Source organism: Hesperophylax consimilis, chromosome 30 (genome assembly GCF_061612785.1).
Source record: "Hesperophylax consimilis isolate HC1 chromosome 30, BYU_Hcon_1.0, whole genome shotgun sequence".
Classification (NCBI taxonomy): domain Eukaryota; kingdom Metazoa; phylum Arthropoda; class Insecta; order Trichoptera; family Limnephilidae; genus Hesperophylax; species Hesperophylax consimilis.
In genome coordinates this window covers 5675574-5695805 of record NC_142865.1, presented here as the reverse complement: position 1 = coordinate 5695805, position 20232 = coordinate 5675574, and the positions used below count along the sequence as shown (strand labels likewise).

General features: G+C 36.2%; 1 protein-coding gene across 1 annotated transcript; it reads left to right on the top strand.

Annotated features, from left to right (window-relative positions):
- The first annotated feature begins 1047 nt into the window (after positions 1 to 1047).
- Positions 1048 to 20228, top strand: LOC149409566 (uncharacterized). Its single transcript, XM_089649687.1, has 4 exons — positions 1048 to 1437; positions 2691 to 2820; positions 8575 to 8881; positions 17243 to 20228. The coding sequence occupies exons 1-4, from the start codon at positions 1424 to 1426 to the stop codon at positions 17992 to 17994; spliced, it is 1203 nt and encodes a 400-aa protein (XP_089505813.1). The 5' UTR covers positions 1048 to 1423; the 3' UTR covers positions 17995 to 20228.
- Positions 20229 to 20232: the final 4 nt, after the last annotated feature.

The following is a 20232-nucleotide window of genomic DNA, read 5'->3' as shown; positions in this document are numbered from 1 at the left end:
GCATGTTATACTAAATTATATTAAATCCTTTCACCCGCTCAACTTAATCTATTCACCATTATTTGCTTAAATAATATAATTTATGTAGATATTAAACTTTTCACTAAACATAACACTATTGACTCATATGAAACTCTGAAGTGTCGCTACTTTTCTTAATGTTTTATTTTATTAACTACAATAACATCGAATTTTTTAAAATTTACTGCATATTATAAAATAAATTTAATAACTTACCCCAGCGCGTCAAGGAATTGAAAGCCATTGTTAAAACTTTACTTCTAACTTGTGAACACTTCAGAACACTTAATTTATTCGTAACTAGATATACCTCGCCACGCGTTGCTATGGCTAAGTTTTTCTATGCAGATAGAGAAAAAATAGCGCATGAAATAAAAAGGCATGTTTTTACCTGTCACAGGTGACATCTTTATAATAGAGGTATATAAAAACACACGCGTATTCGAATGCAACGTTGTGGCAAAATTTCAAAGCAATCGTGAAGACCTTTCTGAGATTTAATATTTTCAGCAACGAACATTTACATTTTTATTTATATAGAAGATTTTTTAATTTATTACGAAAAAATTACGCAATATAGCAAACTTAACTGTAGACATAAGTATTTTGTCACATAAAATTAGAAGCTTTAAAAAGCATAACTTTAATAAAGTCATATAAATAACAAATTAATTATTATATAAATATTTAAAATAAGAAAATCTCCGAACTCTGACGATAATAAATGATCAATTTAAAAAAAAATTATTTTACAAAAAAATATTGGGATAAATGATTCACATCTCTATTTACATAGAAAAATGAATGCTCATCTCTATAAATATTTTTCTAACACGGCATCACTGGAATAATGTCCGATCCCAAATAAATTCCTACAAAAAAACTAGCTTAAACTACCTTATCAAAGAATGAAATCATTTACACAAAATGCGAAAAAAACCTCATAAAAATAATCATACTTTTTTACTTAAACGCTAAAATTCATCACTGATCTAAAGTATTCTACCAAACAAACTTTCTTAAAAGTAAATTAAGATGTTTTGCAAAAAAGTTGAGGCATTACTATTTAAAAGTGATTCGTTTTGTATGAAATGTTATAATCTTTTTACTCGTATGTGAAATTTAAGATAATTTTTTTTGTGCAGCGTATTTTTTTGCGGCTCATGCGGCTTCGCGCTTCGCGTTTCTGTGTTTCTGTCAGATTTCAGATTTCTGAAGGTGATTTTCTTCGCATCTTTTATTATTTGCGGACAAAATCGATATTTAAGTCACACGCTTCGTACCTGAATGCACCTGGACCGCAAATACCATCCGTGTAATATCAATAACATGTTATTTATTAAATAACATCACATTTTTATACACTTGACAAGCATACTTACGAGGTGTAATATCGGACACGATGGAGCTAAACAGGTATTCTTTATAAAATGTATAACAATAATGGCATTATTCGTTGATTTTAAAGTGAAGTGAATGGTGAAAGATGTCGGGAACGCTTGAGGAAGACGTGGCACGATCAAGTGAACCAAATGCATCATGTCACGTCAAGAGTTGGCTTAACAAAAGAGTCGTATGAGACGATGCATGAATGTGAATGAACCATAGTGTGTACCAAGACAGAGTTTTTTGGCGGTCTATCCTCTGCCTACCTCTCACCTCTGAGAAACAGCGTGATTTATAACAATAGCAACAGGATTTATAACAATAATGGCATTCTTCTTTTTTTTTTTAAGTGAAGTGAATGGTGGACAAAATCGAGGACGCCTTAGGAAGTCATCTTAATAAACTAGTCGAATTCAGCTGCACGCTTAATACGCAAATAAATAGATAAATAGCACATGGTTTCAACTTCATTACTACAAGAAATAACTATCTATGTCGTGGGAGATGGTAAAAGATGCATAAAGTTCAATTTTTTTCTCAAAGTTAAGTTTGAAGGTTAGGAAATACGCATAGATTATTAAAATAACCCATACTAACACCTTAAAAACCTATTTAGTGCATGTTTACTTAAACCCCCGACTTAAATGGTTGTTTCCATTAGATATTTAAGTTCAAATCAAGCATTGTTTTTTTTTACCTATTTTGTGCTTGTTTACACCCATAACCTAAATAGTTGTCTCTGTTAGATATTCAAGTTGAAATCAAATGTTTTTTTACATGCAGCGGAATTCGGCAAGTTTACCGTAAAGTAAAGGATGAATGAACCTGAACCTTGAGCAGATCAGAAACACAGAAGCTGGAAAATCATGAACACAAGTCGTTAAAACTACTGATTCTCATTTGGCAAATAATGTCAAACATGTACAAAAATTTTTGGCACACCTTTCGGCCGTACACTGCTGCCGAAAGGATCAATAACAACAACTATTCAGAGCACCCCTAATTGAAATACCTGTAGAACAAGTAGCCAAAATGGTAACCATACATATTTTGATTGAGTTTAAATGTATTTGACGTCTTCCCTCTGGAATTGTACGCAGTATATTATGGCGAAAGTGAGAAGAGTCCACCTGGAGAGGTCATAAGGTCTCCCTCTCCCAATCGGGACCGCCACCTATCAAGACCTGATAACCCAAGCAATTAATGGTTTCCGTGGCGGCTCTACCCATATCAGTCTCCCAAGTGAAATGCATTAACGTTTTTTTTTTATTTATTACTTCTAGTGGTACAGAACAGGAAGTAGATGACGTAACAAATGAAAAGGACGAAATAGAAGAAGAGGACGATGAGGGTCCTGCGAAGAAGAAAGGAAAGAAAACTAGTGCTGCAGTAAAAACTAAACCACTGTTTCAAGTAAGTTAGTTTTTATTATTTTTAATGATGAACTAATGTTTACAAGCTAAGGTTTTTATGCATTTTGAACAAATCTAATAAGCAATAATTGTCGATGCAGCATAATAATAAGCGCAGCTGACCGGTAATAATAATAATATTTGGATGATTTATAGCGCTGTTTTTGTCCAATATCACCTCAAGGGCGCTGTACAAATATAAAATACATTTCTACAATGATCTATGTTATTACTAACTATATATGGAGATAATATACAGTAACATACTTACCTGGTAGGTCACTTGAGATTAACACTTAATTAACATTGACTAATTGTTTTTTAGAGAAATTTATATACAGGATTTAGGACATAATTGGAAAATAAGATATAATTTTACTTTCTCTCAGGAATGGTATATTTAATTTAAGGGTATGACAGCTTAAAAAGGTAAGTTTTTAGTTTAGACCTGAATTCTGTTGGACTTGTTATGCTTCTTAGTTCCGGATGGAGTTTATTCCAAGCCTTCGGCCCAGATACTCCGAAAGCGCGATCACCAAACTTAGTATTTGGCTTGCGCTTAGGTTCCATCAGTCTGCCTACAGCTGATGATGTAATAATATAATAATAATCTAAGAGGTAATCAGAGGGCTGCGGGTTCAATTGTCTTGCCTATAAGTTCGTTCGACTGCTGTTATTACGACAATTTTGCAGGGCCAAATCTATTTCCTTCTCGCTCTGTTATGTATGTATGCATCTCTGTTCACCCGCTACCAAAACTATCGTCATAATTTCGAACATGATTACTATTTTTTTTTAAACTTCCGATTTTATGTCCGTGTTAAATCTTCCCCATAGGAAAAACTAAACCCTTCCACACACTTTTCCACAAATGATCATCTATCTAGTCAATCAACATTATGCAAGTGCATTATATAAGCAAAATAAATACAAAACAATACAAGAACCACACGTCAAATCACAAGAGATCAAATGGGAAAATAATTCACTGACTCCAGATATTTTCATATCAGAGGGTTCGGCTCGGTAGAACTCCTAACACGGCCTATAAATCCTACTGATCCCTCAACATAAATATTTTAAAAATCTTTCGTTATCCTACATGTATTTAAAATGACCGACTTTTGCATCTTTATATATAAATTTTTTGATAGATCTAATACGCCTAAATTTTGAATGAGAGAGCTAGGTATAATGCCGAAATAACAAATGGTAATATTTTTATAGTCTGAGAATGCCAAATTCTTTTTATCTCATTTATCAATAATTTCATAAAAAATAAATCAATTACCATTATTGTCTAATCAGATATCACATCAACAGAATGTTGCCTGTTCATCTCTAAATAGTATATAATAAAGTCGCTATCTGCGTCTGTCTGTTTGTGCGCTTCTTTCTTCTAAACTACGCAAAGGATTTTGGTAGGGTTTTCACTATCATTTAGATAATTTCTTCCGGAAGGTTTATAAATATATAATACATACATATTATATTTATAGAAAGTATAGAAATGTCGATGTTTTGTAATCAAGTCGTAAAAAAAATATTTTCAGACGCTTAAATCTCTAACGCTGGCTAAACTTTACGAGATACCTCAAAATTATTTATTTATTTACTAATTTTCGGGAAATTGACAGTTTACATTTATTTCAGTTTGTACATAAGTAATATATAGTAAAATAAAACCAATTATGGATTTCCTCCTTGTGACTTTACCTCTACTGAGACAGCATAATAAGGAATAAGTAAATTAAATTTGTAAGAAAGGAATATGAATTCAAAAATTTATACAGAACAAAAGATTATATAAAACGAAAAATTTACAAAACAAAACATTTATAGCCATAGAGAGAGGTTGTAGATATTAATCAAATCATAATAGTAATATAAACAATAGAGACATAACATTATTCACAAACCATCAGAGAAATATTCTTTTATGGATCTCTTGTATTTGGTAAGTTCGCAACTGAAAATATCCACCTTGGATAATACTCTATTGTAATTATTGCATAGTCTGTTCAGGCAAGAATTCTGCTTAAGAGTTCTTTTTGCATTGATCCACCCTGAACAGGACAGAAAAGCGTGTTGAACGCGCAGGTACATTGAATTGAATCTTGTTTAGCAACTCTGGGCATTGAATATTATTTTTAACTACTTTGGTAAGTTCGCAACTGAAAATATCCACCTTGGATAATACTCTATTGTAATTATTGCATAGTCTGTTCAGGCAAGAATTCTGCTTAAGAGTTCTTTTTGCATTGATCCACCCTGAACAGGACAGAAAAGCGTGTTGAACGCGCAGGTACATTGAATTGAATCTTGTTTAGCAACTCTGGGCATTGAATATTATTTTTAACTACTTTATACAGGAATAGTGCGTCCTTATGATGCCTCCGTACACTCAGTGAATCTATTTTAAAGTATGAAGCTGCCTCTGCATAATTATTGAATTTTATAAATGACTTGTAAGAAAGATATTTTAGGAATTTGTTTTAATTTACTACTGAATTCTATATCTTAAAAAGGGTCTACAGAAAAGTCTGTGATGGCATCCATCTATCTCCTAAGGATAACCCCCATCAACGCCGGGTACCCGTTAGCTATTTAAATAATAATAAAAAAATAGAAATTTTGTTCCAAAGTTTATAACTTTGGTGGAGTTATTGCAGGAGTTAGTATTTTGTGTTGTGAATTTTTTTTATTCATTACGGCAATCTTGATGGGACATATTGACGGCTAACATCTGGCCCGGCAATACCAATGGCAAGCAAGATGATAAATTTGTTTGGCAGTAGACAATGATATTTTATTTTTAAAATTGTTAATGCAATTATAGACAGCCCTGATTTATTGAGCTTAATCACGTTCAACATACCAACAAGAAATACTCAATCGAAAATTCTTTTTAATTGCAACAACAATATCAAGATTGAGTCAATTAGATACTCGCCTGTACCTAGATTGCATGCAGTTGAATAGAAGATGTAGATCAAAAAATAGTAGATGTGTTCAACTGCACGGAATATAGTTACAAGAAGGCTATAATAACATACATTAATAATTAAGCTTAGCATAATACTATTCTTCTGCATTGAGTTTGTATATAACTAAAAGCTAACTTTTATTTCTTGATTAATGTTACACTAAACTATCATGTACAGAGTTTTCCAATAAGAGGTGTTATTTTGATATTCAATCGTAAAAGATCAATGGTTTTGTTGCTTGTGTGGCACATAGCGCCGTCTTGTTGAAAGTAAACGTTGTCCAGATCAATACCATCCAATTCCGGCCATAAAAAATCATTAATCATCTCTCGATAGCGCAATCCATTCACCGTAACTGTTGCTCCAGCCTCATTTTCGAAAAAGTAAGGTCCAATGACTCCGCCGGACCATAAACTTCACCAAACAGTCACACGTTGAGGATAGAGAGGCTTTTCAACAATAACTCTTGGGTTTTCCGAGCCACAGATGCGACAATTTTGCTTGTTGACGAAGCCACCGAGGTGGAAATGGGCCTCATCACTCAAGATGATTTGCATTTGATTAACTCAAGTGAATTTTAACAATTTCAATGCGTTGTTGAAGCGTGTATCGTTCCATTTTTATTAATGGCGTAGTTTCTACTTGTCAAATGTCAAAAAATGACAGCTTCAAAAGTAACATCTACCGAAATGGCGGGCTATTCAAAATAACACCTCTTATTGGAAAACCCTGTAAAAGCCCGTACCAGCGTAGAATATATAAATAAATATATCTTGCTCATTTACCAAAGCACCTTGCATTGAAATTATTTTGGAAATAATAAAAAAATTCCCACATTGACTTCTGTATCTCTGGTTTTGTAACTCATTAAAATTATTTCTATATGCTACTTCAGACAAATTACTTGCTGTAGCAAAGCAATAATTTCTACCTATAAGTCAATGAAATGAACCCTTAAGGTCTCTGGCATATTGACCGTTAAATTTCTTAAAGATGTTGTCAGAAATTCGGAGAATTTGTGTTTATTTCCGCTTCTCAATAAAATCCAAATAAATGCAATATTTCTGAATGTATCTGAAAACTAATAACTGTTTTTGAAACGTGATGAAATAAGTCTTCAAATTGGATTATTAGAAATACAAATATAATATTTTAAATATTAAAATTTTGAAATCAAATATAAAAGATTACATTTTTTTCATCTAAACACTGAACTAAAATTATTGATAATGAAAAAAAAAACAAACACAATTTTTATTAGACAAATGTTTAATATATATTATTGCCACCACTTTTTTGTCGTTTCATATCAAAATAATTAGATTAAAACATTCACAAAGTTTCATAAATTTTTCTCAAATTGCATTCGGAACCTTTGGCTTTATGGAGGGGTACATTTTAATTATTCTGTTGTTAACTTTTTGGAGGATTGTGATTATCGCCAATTTAAATGGGTTGTTGTCTGAATGATTCTGTGGTTCTCCAATCCGCAGAATCCAAGGTGAAGTGATTACTCTCGGTGTGTAATAATGAGAAGCCAGAGTAAATTTGGCCTCTCAGAAGCTGGGCGTACGGTACAGGGCCCGCAGATACTTTAATAGTACACAACTGCTGACCCTATACAAATCGCAAGTGCGCCCTACTGTCATGACCCATCTCTGGTCCGGAGCCCCTAAATACCTGAAAAAAACCCTTGACTCTGTGCAAAAACGGGCGGTCCGTTTGATAGATTCCCCAATCTTAACAAACGGACTGCAATCTTTAGAGCACAGGCGTCAGGTAGGTATGCTGTCCTTGTTCTATCGGTATTACAATGGAAGATGCTCTGAGGAACTAGCGCCATTGATCCCTTCGGCACCGGTGCGTAGTCGGGATACACGCCAAACGCGCGCCCAACATTTGTACACGGTTGACACTTGTCACATGAGAACGGGTCGCTTCTACGATTCGTTCTTGAGTTCAACAGCTCGGCTGTGGAACGAACTGCCGGCCTCTGTATTTCCTCCCTCCTACAACATGGGACTCTTCAAGACTCATGTTCGCTCCTTCCTCTCCACAAAAAGACCCTCCACACAGCATCCCCAAAGACGACATAGGCCCTGAGGGAAATTATTTTCTTCAAGGCCTCCTGTGTGGAGTTAATATAAAAAAAAATTAACACTAATTTTATGAACAAAAACAGATTGCGTACGCTAGAGGAGATTTTAGGGCTAAATCGTCGGCTAGACCGCTGGAGAAAGAATGAATCATTTACCGCGCGAGGTATCGCGCGCAGGTTTACAATGATACCAGCCTCACAAGAATGTGGGTAAAAGTTATGTTGTCATTATTTTCAGGAGATGTAACTAACTAACTAACCATCACGCCGTTTCCCCGCAGGGGTAGGCAGAGAGGACGGACCGCCAAACAACTCGGTCTTGGCACACACTCCTTGCCTCATTCACATTCATACATCGTCTCATACATACTCTTCTATTGTTCTGACTCTTGACATGGCCCGACTCAAGTATCTGATTCACTTGGTCATGCCATGTTATGGGAGATGTAAACTCCCTATAATTTACCCTACAACTTCTATATTTGAATATAAACCTTGGTATTTTTTCATTCTAACATCATTTAGTTCTTATTTCTAACTATGTCAGTAAGGGAGACAAAATGATTTCTGTGAGACAATATGAGCTGCTACGAATAATAGCTGTTTGTTCAAATAATCCAACAAATTAGCCTGAGGAGTTACCGAATTATTGTATTTTTCCTTGTTCCAGGTGGTCGAAGAAATCCCCATTGAGTTTGACTTCACTCCAGTGGACAAGCACACCTCAGATGAGGATCCCGACGATCCCCCGTTTGTGCCGAACCGCCCTCCGGTCAAGCGCGCTCGCAAGATGACCACTCCCCAGCGCAGCCGCACTAACACCATAATCACCCCCATAGTCCCTGTCAACAACGTCGCCAGCGATGGTTCAGCAGACAAGGCGGACGTGAAGAACAATATTGCTGCGGTGGATCCGCTGGCGGCATCTGTGCGACAGCCTTTTAACCGGGGGACTAAATATGCCCCGCCACCTACAAGTAAGTTGATTAAGTATTATGTACACGTATACCTAACTAGATATACCTATAAAAAAAATACTTTGAAAAAGTATTACCTACGTCAAACTACAGGGTTTTCGAATAAGAGGTGTTATTTTGAATAGCCCGCTATTTCGGTAGATGTTACTTTTGAAGCTGTCATTTTTTGACATTTGACAAGTAGAAACTACGCCATTAATAAAAATGGAACGATACACGCTTCAACAACGCATTGAAATTATTAAAATTCACTTGAGTGAATCAAATGCAAATCATCTTGAGTGATGAGGCCCATTTCCACCTCGGTGGCTTCGTCAACAAGCTAAATTGTCGCATCTGGGGCTCGGAAAACCCAAGAGTTATTGTTGAAAAGCCTCACTATCCTCAACCTGTGACTGTTTGGTGCGGTTTATGGTCCGGCGGAGTCATTGGACCTTACTTTTTCAAAAATGAGGCAGGAGCAACAGTTACGGTGAATGGATTGCGCTATCGAGAGATGATTAATGATTTTTTATGGCCGGAATTGGATGGTATTGATCTGGACAACGTTTACTTTCAACAAGACGGCGCTACGTGCCACACAAGCAACGAAACCATTGATCTTTTACGATTGAATATCAAAATAACACCTCTTATTGGAAAACCCTTTATATAACGATGTGCATTAAACTGTAACGTTATTAAATTAAAATGTCCAACTACCACATTGGCATTGTGACGCAATAAAAAAATAGCTAAAATTAATAAGACACGTTGGTCGCCATTTTAACATAATTAGGATTGCTATCAGTCAGGAATTGCTTTGATATTGAACAAAACAAAGGTAAAGTTAACTACATTTATTTTAAAACAAATAGAAACATGAGACTCTCAATTAGCACGGTTTACATATTCTCAAGGGTGTGTGCTGTGAACGAAGATCGCAAGCACAGTAGGAATTAATGGTAGCAATTTACACTTAAATTTGTGACAAATGTATAAAAAGATTACTGTCTGACCTGATTCACAGATGAGCGCCATAAAGCACATAAGAAAAGAACTGTAAAATTTATTAAGGTTAACATGATGACCAGCGATTACTGCAAGCTAGCTAATTCAGCCATCAAAAATCTCCCGTAAAGTTTGTCATCTGGAGCAGTTGCTCGAATCCTTCCTGTCGATCCGTCTTCTCTCCAAAGCTGCCCGTTTGGTACTGGCTCTCCCGTAAAGTTCCTTCCGTCGCGCTCCCTGCGATCAACCATAGACCTAGAGTCCCATAGAGGAAAGCGGTCTTCAGATAGAGTTGCGTAAAGCCTTCCATAAAAGTAGCGGGGCAAAAGTGAACTGCTACAAAACATTATCACTACACTTTGTTTGATAACCTCCGGGTTTGATTCTCGGCGTGCGCAAGTCAATTTTATTTGATTAGTTTGTGTTATTTCACAAATTACTCGTTTAAAATAATATGTAGTATTATGCGGCACGTTCCAGAGTGGAAGATACTGTCACAATTGCCCTGGTGTAAGACCACCATTCAGTATTGAAACATTGCTTGAAATGGCTTTGGCCGAGTTTGGTCACCAGATCTGGTCAATAGCTAGGTACTTCCCAACCTTGTTCTTCCCCATCCTTCCCCTCGCTACCTTCAGCCACGCAACATACCCCAATTGAAGATGTCATAGTCTCACTGGCTCCAGACGGTTGGGAGCAGTTGGGACTTGTGCGGTTACACACATAAAAAAGACAAGCAAAATCAAGGATAGACCGTCAAATGCACATTCGCCATACTAAATTCCAAATAGCAATACTCTGTGCTTCCGCGTACGTTAGGGTGTCCCAAGCTTGTATGGGGAATTTTTTTTTTCGAATTCATATTTGCATTCCCTCCAGTTTTTTCGATTTTTTCCAAACAGTCAATTATGAAATATTATCGATCTAGGATAACAGTTACCCATGCCGACTTGACGTCAACCTTTCTTATTTTGTACTGGGGTTATATAGGACTTGTAAATCTATATAAATAAAAATATTCATGTTCGTTTGTTCAAAATTTTAAATCTAAAGTTCTTGACCGATTGCTTTGAAATTTAGACACAACTTTGCATTTGAATATGCGTGTGTTTTTAAATACCTATATAAACAAAATTAGGGTAACATACACATTGAAATATGAACAATTTAAAAATGAAAATTGACTCCCTGAAATTGGACAATGATATATTGAACTCTAAATATACGCATACTACACAGACATATGAATATTAATAGACGAGAACCTAAAGGCGAGGGGTTAAACCAACTGTTGGGGAACGCAGAGGGGAAAGCTGACTGCGATTCCATTCCGAAGTCCAAATTCAGCAAAGTAAATTTCTTCTATTTTCAGAGTCGAATATTTTGTTTCCTTATTTAGTTAAAACACTTTTACAAATGTTCATAATTTACTTACCCCAGTAAACAGCGACGAGCACACTTGACAATCGCCACATTCGAACAATGATCTAGGGTTGTCAAAACCGCTCTGTTCCTATTAATAATACAGGGTGGCCACAGACCTGGAAAACCGGGAAAACCGGGAATTATCAGGGAATTTTACCGAACCGGGAATTATCAGGGAAATGTCAGGGAATTTAAAAATATTCTTAAAATATCAGGGAAATCCAAAAATAAAACGAAATTCGTTATTTACGATTTGTGAAGTCCCAAAGTTGTGTTTTATTACTTTTACTTGCGTGTGTAACAAAAGATATGCCGACAAAGACAAACTAGATAAGTAGGTATTTTTTATTATTATTTTCGTAAATAGCCCTTGCAACACAATCATGTCGTAAACAACCCGCCTTGGTTTTTCCCCTATAGGTACTATGTAGGTGCGAAATCTGTAAAGAAAAAGCTAGCAAAGTTACAACAAAGTGTCAAAAGGGTCGGACACCCAGTACGGTCGTAATAAAATTTAAAGATCATCATTATCAACATTTTTACAAAGTGTCAATACAGTAGAACCTCGTTAATTCGAAATCCACGGGACATCAAAAATCAAATTTCGAATTAAGTAACAAATTCCCACGTAATTCGAATTTTTATGAAAAAAAAAAAAATACGCCGAAAATCGATTTTCTCGGCCGCCTCTTCAAATCCGGGTGGTATTTTAGCTGTAAATTCGTATTAATACCAATTATTTCTTTATTTTCGCGGCCGATTACCGTAGCGGCGGGCCCTTTAAATTCAGATATTCGCAATTAATTCGTAAAAATGCTATATCTATACGCGTAAATCGAGATATCGCTGCCGATTTCGGTCGCGGCCTACCCTTTAAATTGAGATATTCGTAAAAATACGATATATTTCCACGTAAATCGAGATTTCGCAGTAATTTTCCGTCGCAGCCGGCCCATTATTTCAAATATCTGAATTTAAATTCGTAAAAATACGATATATTTCCGCGTTAAACGAGAATTCGCGGCCGTATTCCGTCGCGGCCGGCTCTTAAAATTCAGATTCGAAAAAAAATCGCAAAAATACGATATATTTCCGTGTAAATCGAGAATGCGCGGCCGATTTCCGTCGCGGCCGACCCTTTAAATTAAGATATTTGATGTAAATTCGTAAAAATATAAAATATTTCCGCGTAAACCGAATTTTATCGGCAGTTTTTCGTCGCGGCCGGCCTTTTAAGTTCAGATATTTGAAGTAAATTCGTAAAAATATGTCATATTTCGGCGTGAATCGAAATTTTTCGGCCGATTTCCGTCGCGCCGTATTTTTTAACTCGGATATTCGAAGTAAAGTTAGTAAAAATACGATATATTTACGCGTAAATCGAGATTTAGCGGCCAATTTCCGTCGCAGCGGGCCATTTAAATTCTAATATTCGAAATAAATTCGTAAATATACGATACATTTACGCGTAAATCGAAATTTCGCGGCCGAGTTTCGTCGTGGCCGACCCTTTAAATACGGATATTTGGTGTAAACTCGTAAAACTACGACATATATCCGCGTAAAACGTATTTTCTCGGCCCTTCAAACTCGGATATTCGAAATAAATTTGAAAAAATACAACATTCCAGTGTAAATCGATTCAGATTTACAAAATAATAATACTAATTAGGACGATGTATAACCACGTAAAAATACATTTTTCGGCGTTTTACCGCCACGGCTGACTTTTAGATTCAGATTTACGAAATATTATGATTTATTTTCGCAAAAATCAATTCGAATTTCACGAACAAATTTTCGTGCGCGGACAAAAATAAATTTCGAATTACGAATAAACGAATTTCGAATTAAAAAACTTTTTGAATGAAAAAAATTTTCTGCGGAAATTTTTTTGGCGAAAATTTCGAATTACGAGTTTTTTCGAATTATCGGGGTTCTACTGTACTTACTTTTGTTTATTTGTCTATTTTTGTCTGGTCTTTTCATTTGTACACAAATTGTCTTCAGGTGAAATATCATAAATTTGTAATAAGTGTATTTTGTTTTGAATAGATCATTGTGGTGCAAGGAAATAATAAATGCTTTAGATGACGGAATTCCCTTTATTAATGTATTTGTTCTAATTTTCTGGCGTAGATGAAAATCGTGTTTCAAAAATAAAATTTTGAACGATATGTCCTTATACCAAATAAAACATATCAGGGAAAAATATAAAAACTGCCCTGAAAAACCTGGAATTATCAGGGAATTTTGAAATCCGTTTTTTGTGGCCACCCTGTAATAAAATAATGTAATTATCTCTTAACAAGCTCAATACAGAGGACTCTCAAATGGGCTTCAAAGCTGGATGCTCTACTGATACGGCCATATATAGCATGAAACAAACAATCGAATACTATAAAGCCAGAAAAACAACGGTGTACGCATGCTTCCTAGACTTAAGCAAAGCCTTTGACAGGGTTTGTCATAATGCGTTGTGGAAAAAACTGACCGAACGACAAGTTCCACCACAAATTGTTAATATATTGAGAACATGGTACAACCAACAGGAAAACTTTGTCAGATGGAATGAAAGCCTATCAGAAGCAGCCAAATTAAAGTGCGGCGTTAGACAAGGAGGCTCAATGTCCCCAGTGCTTTTCAACGTGTATATGGATGAACTTAGTAAAACACTAAATACGACAAGAATCGGATGCCATATTGCCGGGGTATGTATGAACAATATTAGCTATGCAGACGACATGGTCATACTAGCTCCATCGATAAGAGCGATGAGAAAACTTCTGGCAATATGCGAAGCTTACGTTGACAGTCATGGGCTGATGTACAATGCTAAAAAGTCATCCCTGCTGATATTTAAAGCAAATACTGGTCCCACTGTCATTCCACCCATACGTCTCGGCGGGGCCAACCTGACAATTTGCAGCGAAATCAAATATTTGGGGCATGTCATCACCGATGACCTAAATGATAAAAAAGACATAGAACGTCAAAGAAGAGTACTGAGTGTGAGAGCTAACATGCTTGCCAGGAGATTCAACAAATGCAGTCCTCCGGTGAAGAAGCAACTTTTCCAAACATATTGTATGAGCTTCTACACTAGCGAGCTATGGACGACATACACACAAGGCGTCATGAACACACTCCGAGTACAGTACAACCACGCATACAGAGCCCTATTTGGCCTCCCCTGGCGATGCAGCGCTTCACAGATGTTCACCGAAGGAAGGGTGCATGGGTTCGCTGCTTTGATGCGCCACAGAATAGCCGGGACGAGTCAGCGCTACCAGAGATCGGACAACACTCTTGTCCAGGCCGTTGCCCAGTGGCAGGGAGCGCCTCTACACCGGAGATGGAGAATTTCACTCAAGCCACCATAAAGTCCTAATGTGCACATCAATGTATTGATTTTTTTATTTATTATTTTTATTTATATCTTTATTCATTTTATTTTTATGTATTAACTTAAATGTAAACTTTTATGGCAGGCAGAGCATTGCACACACCGCTCTGTCCAGCTGAAATAAACATTATTATTATTATTATTATTATTTTAATTAAAATTAATTTACACAAATTATTTCAAACATTTAAGCACAATAATACGTAGCAGTTACATTATTATTTGCTCCTTGTTTTTGTAGTAATAACGCCATTAAAGTGGAATAAATTTAAAAATGATTGGTTTATTATCCTTTATTAATACGACGGAGTTCCCGCAAGAAATAACAGATGAAAAAATAGACGTTCCAAATGATACTATTATGTATTTTATCAAAGCGCAAAAGGCGAAGGCACATCCCTGATTCTTGTGCAAACGGCTTTGTGTTTCGCGTCCATCGCGTGATAGTATATGTTTCTAAAACTGATCCATATTATTCGATGTGAATAAGCTTAAAATAATGCTTACATATGGAATGTAATACGACAATTGGGTTTATTATCTTTTTCACTTCTATTTTTACAAGTTTTCATAGCGCAAGCCACCATTTTGCCGTGTTATTTCGTAAAATGAACTCGACCATAGCTTGACGCTAGTTCGCACAAGAATGATGACGTTACATTTTCTAGATTCACGGGAGGCCATACGCGAGCCCAGCCGGCTCCAATGGAACTGGTATGGGGAGTGGGGAATAATACGCTTTTAATCACTTAGGGCAGGTCTACTAATACTCATATGTCTATGGCATACTATCTATACTATTAAGCATTTAAAAAAAAACTTTGGCTATTGTTATAATACTAATTCTCTAAAATTGTGTATATTGAATTATGTTAATTTGTGTATTGAATTACGTTTGTAGTTTTTTAATACGACTTAGAATTTGTTTAACTCTTATTGTAAATAAAATAAGAGTTTGATTCTATTCGACAATGATCTTTTACGTTTTTTGTTTTGTTTCATTCTTCAGCTTCATTCTAAATCGATAACAACATAAATAATTATTCTAAACCTTTCCCGAACTATCCAATTGGAAAACAATCATTGTTCCACACACTTCAAGCGTGTAAAATGAAAAACCGTCATATGTTTATGTCACCATCTCTGTAAAACATATATTATGCATTTTATTGTCTCCCCACTGTCATGACCTAAGCTTTCTTCGGTACCTAATTTTTACTTCGACGAAAAATTTAGTGCCATCTCGTTTATTCTATGGTAGTTTTGAACATAAATATTAAGTCGGATATAATTCTTCGACCTGAGAGTTTTAATAAATTTAATTTTCCTTTCAGTATCCTCACCCGAAAATATGATCGAAAGCTGTACCAACTCTTGATAGTCATCCCGCATAATAGTTTTTGTCAATTCTTCGCTATCGGAACTTCAGTATCGAGAGTGGTTGAGTTTATTTCTACAATTTGTCTGCGGCTTTGAATTTTTATCATAATCTAATTTTCTTCAAATTTTTTAAAGAGCTTTATGTCCGTGCTTGAGACCACGTGTTTAGTTTTTACCTCAAACACGCCTTTCAACACCAGTTCGAAAACAAGCAAAAATAAGCAATACCGAGTCCATTTTGTATTCTAGAAGAACACTGGCATCATTGATATAACCTGTGTTTGAAGCTGTGGTGTCGACACAAAATCTGCACATTATCTTCAAGAACTCAATCAAATAGTTCCAAATAGCCTGTGCCTGCTTTTTGCATGTAGAATAGTCCAATTTTGGCACAGCAATAAGTTGTTCTCTGCTCCCGACGTTCTTCGTCAGACCAGGCAACAGCTTTCCGTCCTAGTGAACAGTTACAACATCAGATATCTCATTTTTAAAATCGCGTTCCTTTCGTTTTTTCATGCGAGTTCGTTGGATAGAAGACTTACTCTTTTTTTTATGTGACACCTCACAAGAGCGCCTCTGACTGTACAGTGTTAAGGCAGGGCAGCTATGTCACCACCCAGTAAACAATGCGCAAACATGTCAGCTACCGTTCATTTCTAACTTCCCCACCACTCTCTGCCTACATGAAATCATCTGCTCTCTGAGACGCCCCCTATGTCTGCCTCGGTTCCATGATAACTCCTCAAAATGTTAATTCAACACACCTATAAAATGGGCTATAAAGTTATGAAAAGTGATGAAACAAAAACTAGGTTAAATAATTACATACTTAACCTATTTAACCTAGTTTTTGATTCATCACTTTTCATAACTTTATAGCACTTTTTATAGTTGTGTTGAATTGTCATTTTGATGAGTTATCTGGTCACCATCTGCCTCACTGTGCATTATGAAGAGTTCTTGTAACAGTAGCCCAGTCTCCCACAGCGTTGGACGGTAAGGAACGATGCATATCACGTGGTACAAGCATGCTGGCACTGGACCAGAATGCCTTCTACTTTTTTGACCTCTGTATAAGGTCTAGCATCGCTCGCTGAAGTCTGTTGGGTATGTCCCGATACAAATTTTATAATATCATGACTAACAATATATTTCGACAGTCAACAGGTACCCCTGCGGTTTCTGCGACACCGTCTTCACGGACATCAGCTTCCTGGAGCGCCACCACAAGCGCTGCAAAGCCAAGCGCGCTGCCGAGAGCGCAGGGCTCGCGCGCGGCGCAGGCCCCTCCCCCCGCCCGACTCCCGCCGCAGCGATCCCCGTGCCCGGCAACCGCCAGACCTACAGCTGCGACCAGTGCACCTTCACCACCAAGAACCCCGAACACCTCAAATACCACAAGCCCATCCACAATGATGACAAGTTCTTTTCTTGCGAAGAGTGCAAATTCACCTGCCGAGAACTCGAGCAGCTAAACAACCACAAAAAGATGCATTCGGGGTATAAGGAATTCATGTACGTCGAAGATGGGTTCGACGGGAACGCCGAAAAAGCTGCAACAGCCGTTGAAACGGTAGAAAACAACGCGGAAAAAACAGATGTCGCAGTGGAGAATCAAGAATTCGAAGATCAAGGATCGAATGACGAAGCCGGCGGAAAGATGTTCTCCTGCGATCAGTGCTCTTATACAAGTTCGCGGCCGGGTTATCTGGTCATGCACAAGCGTATCCACGTGCGTGAGAAGCCGTACGAATGTCTCGATTGCGGTTATAAGTGCACGCGGCTTGCGTACTTTAAGAAGCATCGTGCCACGCACGCAGTGGGAGTTGAAGCGTTGGCCTGCGATCGGTGCAGCTTCGTTTCCACGAGTCAGATTGTCTTTGACGCGCACAAGCAGTGCCATAAGGCGTAACGAGCGACGTGGAAATACAAACGTTGCTAAATAATATTAATTAATTATTTTCATTTAAACTTATCTAGGCGACTGTCGCATATGTGATCCATCGGCAAGTTTCATTAAAACATTCATACATTTTGTCAAAATGTGACGCGTGGTGGGATAGAGTGTGTTGAAAATATTAAAGATTAATCCCTGGGATCTTTTGAGATTTAATCATCAAGTTACTTTAAAAGATCTCTCAGATTCATGATTTATCTGCAAATATTCTCGTTCAAAATAAAAAATTTTTTTTGAAAGCAGATAAAAGATTCTTTCTGATCATAATACAGTCAAACTTAGTTATAACGAGCATGAAGGAACCTACTAGATTTGCTACTTATAGCCATAATCTTAACTTATAGTTAATCATTATATCCAAATCGGTTTTTTAAAAGACGTATCTACCTACCTGAATGTGTCTACCATCAATATATTCGCAAACGTGCAGCATATTTCCAAAATACAAGTAGGAATTACCTATTAACAAAATAAATTTGAAAAATACACTCATATAACTCAAATTTATTATCAATTGATTTTTTTAAAGATTTTGATTTCATGTTTCTAAATTTCCTCTTCAAAACAATCAACTCATTATAACTATCATCACCTGATTTCAAGGCTTCCAAGAAATATATCACTAAATTGTGTATCTTTTTATCACTAGTTTGTGCGTGCTGTACCTACTACCTAACGCTTGTAAAATCGCACTTGTCACAAATGCGATATTGTTTTGGTTTTCGGCTGTAAACATTTATTTGTAACACACCAGTGATGCACAACCCGTGGCCCCATTCTTGCAGCACGCATGTAAATTTCATACGGCCCACTTGGCTATAGAGAAAAATCTAAATGTTTGGGGTAATTCTTGAAAACTCTGGCTGAGAACATTTTTTTATAGAGTTTTTGTCAATTTATGGTGCATTTCCTAAATGGAACCAAATATGAATTTTGAATTTGAAAATTGGTCTGTTTGAAAAATAGACAAAGCGGCCCTCTGCTGAAAAATTTGTGCATCTCTATCATAAATTTACCCCGTGCAGAGATGTAGGCACTCGTAACTAGGTACTTTCCTTAACATATTTATCGGTTTTTAAAACAAAATTGACGATGAGTTGTACAATAAAAAAGAAGATGTGAAAAGAGAACAAATTTCGCAGATTTTAGGACAATTTTACAATGTGTTCACTTAGCCGACAATCTTACACAGGTAGTGCCATAAAAATATGAATCCTTCCCTAACGGGATAGGAAATTCCCGCCCCTTTGTTTGTTACTACTTACTTCGAGAATAATTCTTGAATAATTTCCAACTACTTTTCAGACCCAGCGACCCATTCATGTATTCAGAAATTGTGTTATTAAAATTATTTGCTCGGTATATCGAGGAATTGACCTCGTTAAAACAGTCAACAATTATATGAAGATAAGCCTGAACTAAAATATGGTTTTGTAATTTCTCATTATAGCCGTGAACTCGCTATTTCCATGATCGTTATAACCAAGTTTGACTGTATTACAAATGGACGTTTGCAATGAAAAATATTAATTTACACTCACGTTACCCTACTTTTTTTTAAATTTCTTATAAAAATGATTAAAATTCACAAACTTTGAAAAATCTTTCGCAATCATGCAAGCAATGGCAGTCGATGAATTTTTTGGAATATATTATAATAATTTAAAGGTGTTTATGGTTAAAAATTAAATACAATTACAAAGTATGGTGTTGCCACTTTTGAACACTGCTTAAATCGTAAATCTCACAGTATTACAAAAGCTTTTTACGAGTCCGTTATAATTTACCCCTAAATTAATAATAATAATTATATTTGGATGATTTGTATAGGGCCATTTTTGTGCAAAATCATCTTGACACAAGAATACTCTAGTGTTGTCGGTATTCTATGTACGATAGAACACAAAAAGACCCAAGCGGTTAATTATTTTCACGTTAATCTTTTACGCAACTGTCGACAGCTATTCTCACAAGTGGATGTCGCATGTCATCGTCGTAGATGTCAAGGGAGCCAAGCCACCAAAAAGTTGAGAAAACGGCGGACAAAGTTTTTTTGTTTGACAAAAATGTTACATTTTGTTTATTTTTAACCTTTCCCTTGCTGTGCTAAAAAAATCCACGCGTTCCGGTGCTGTGTAGTCAATACACATCTCAAAATAAGCGATTTAATATCGGAAAACTATGAATATTCAT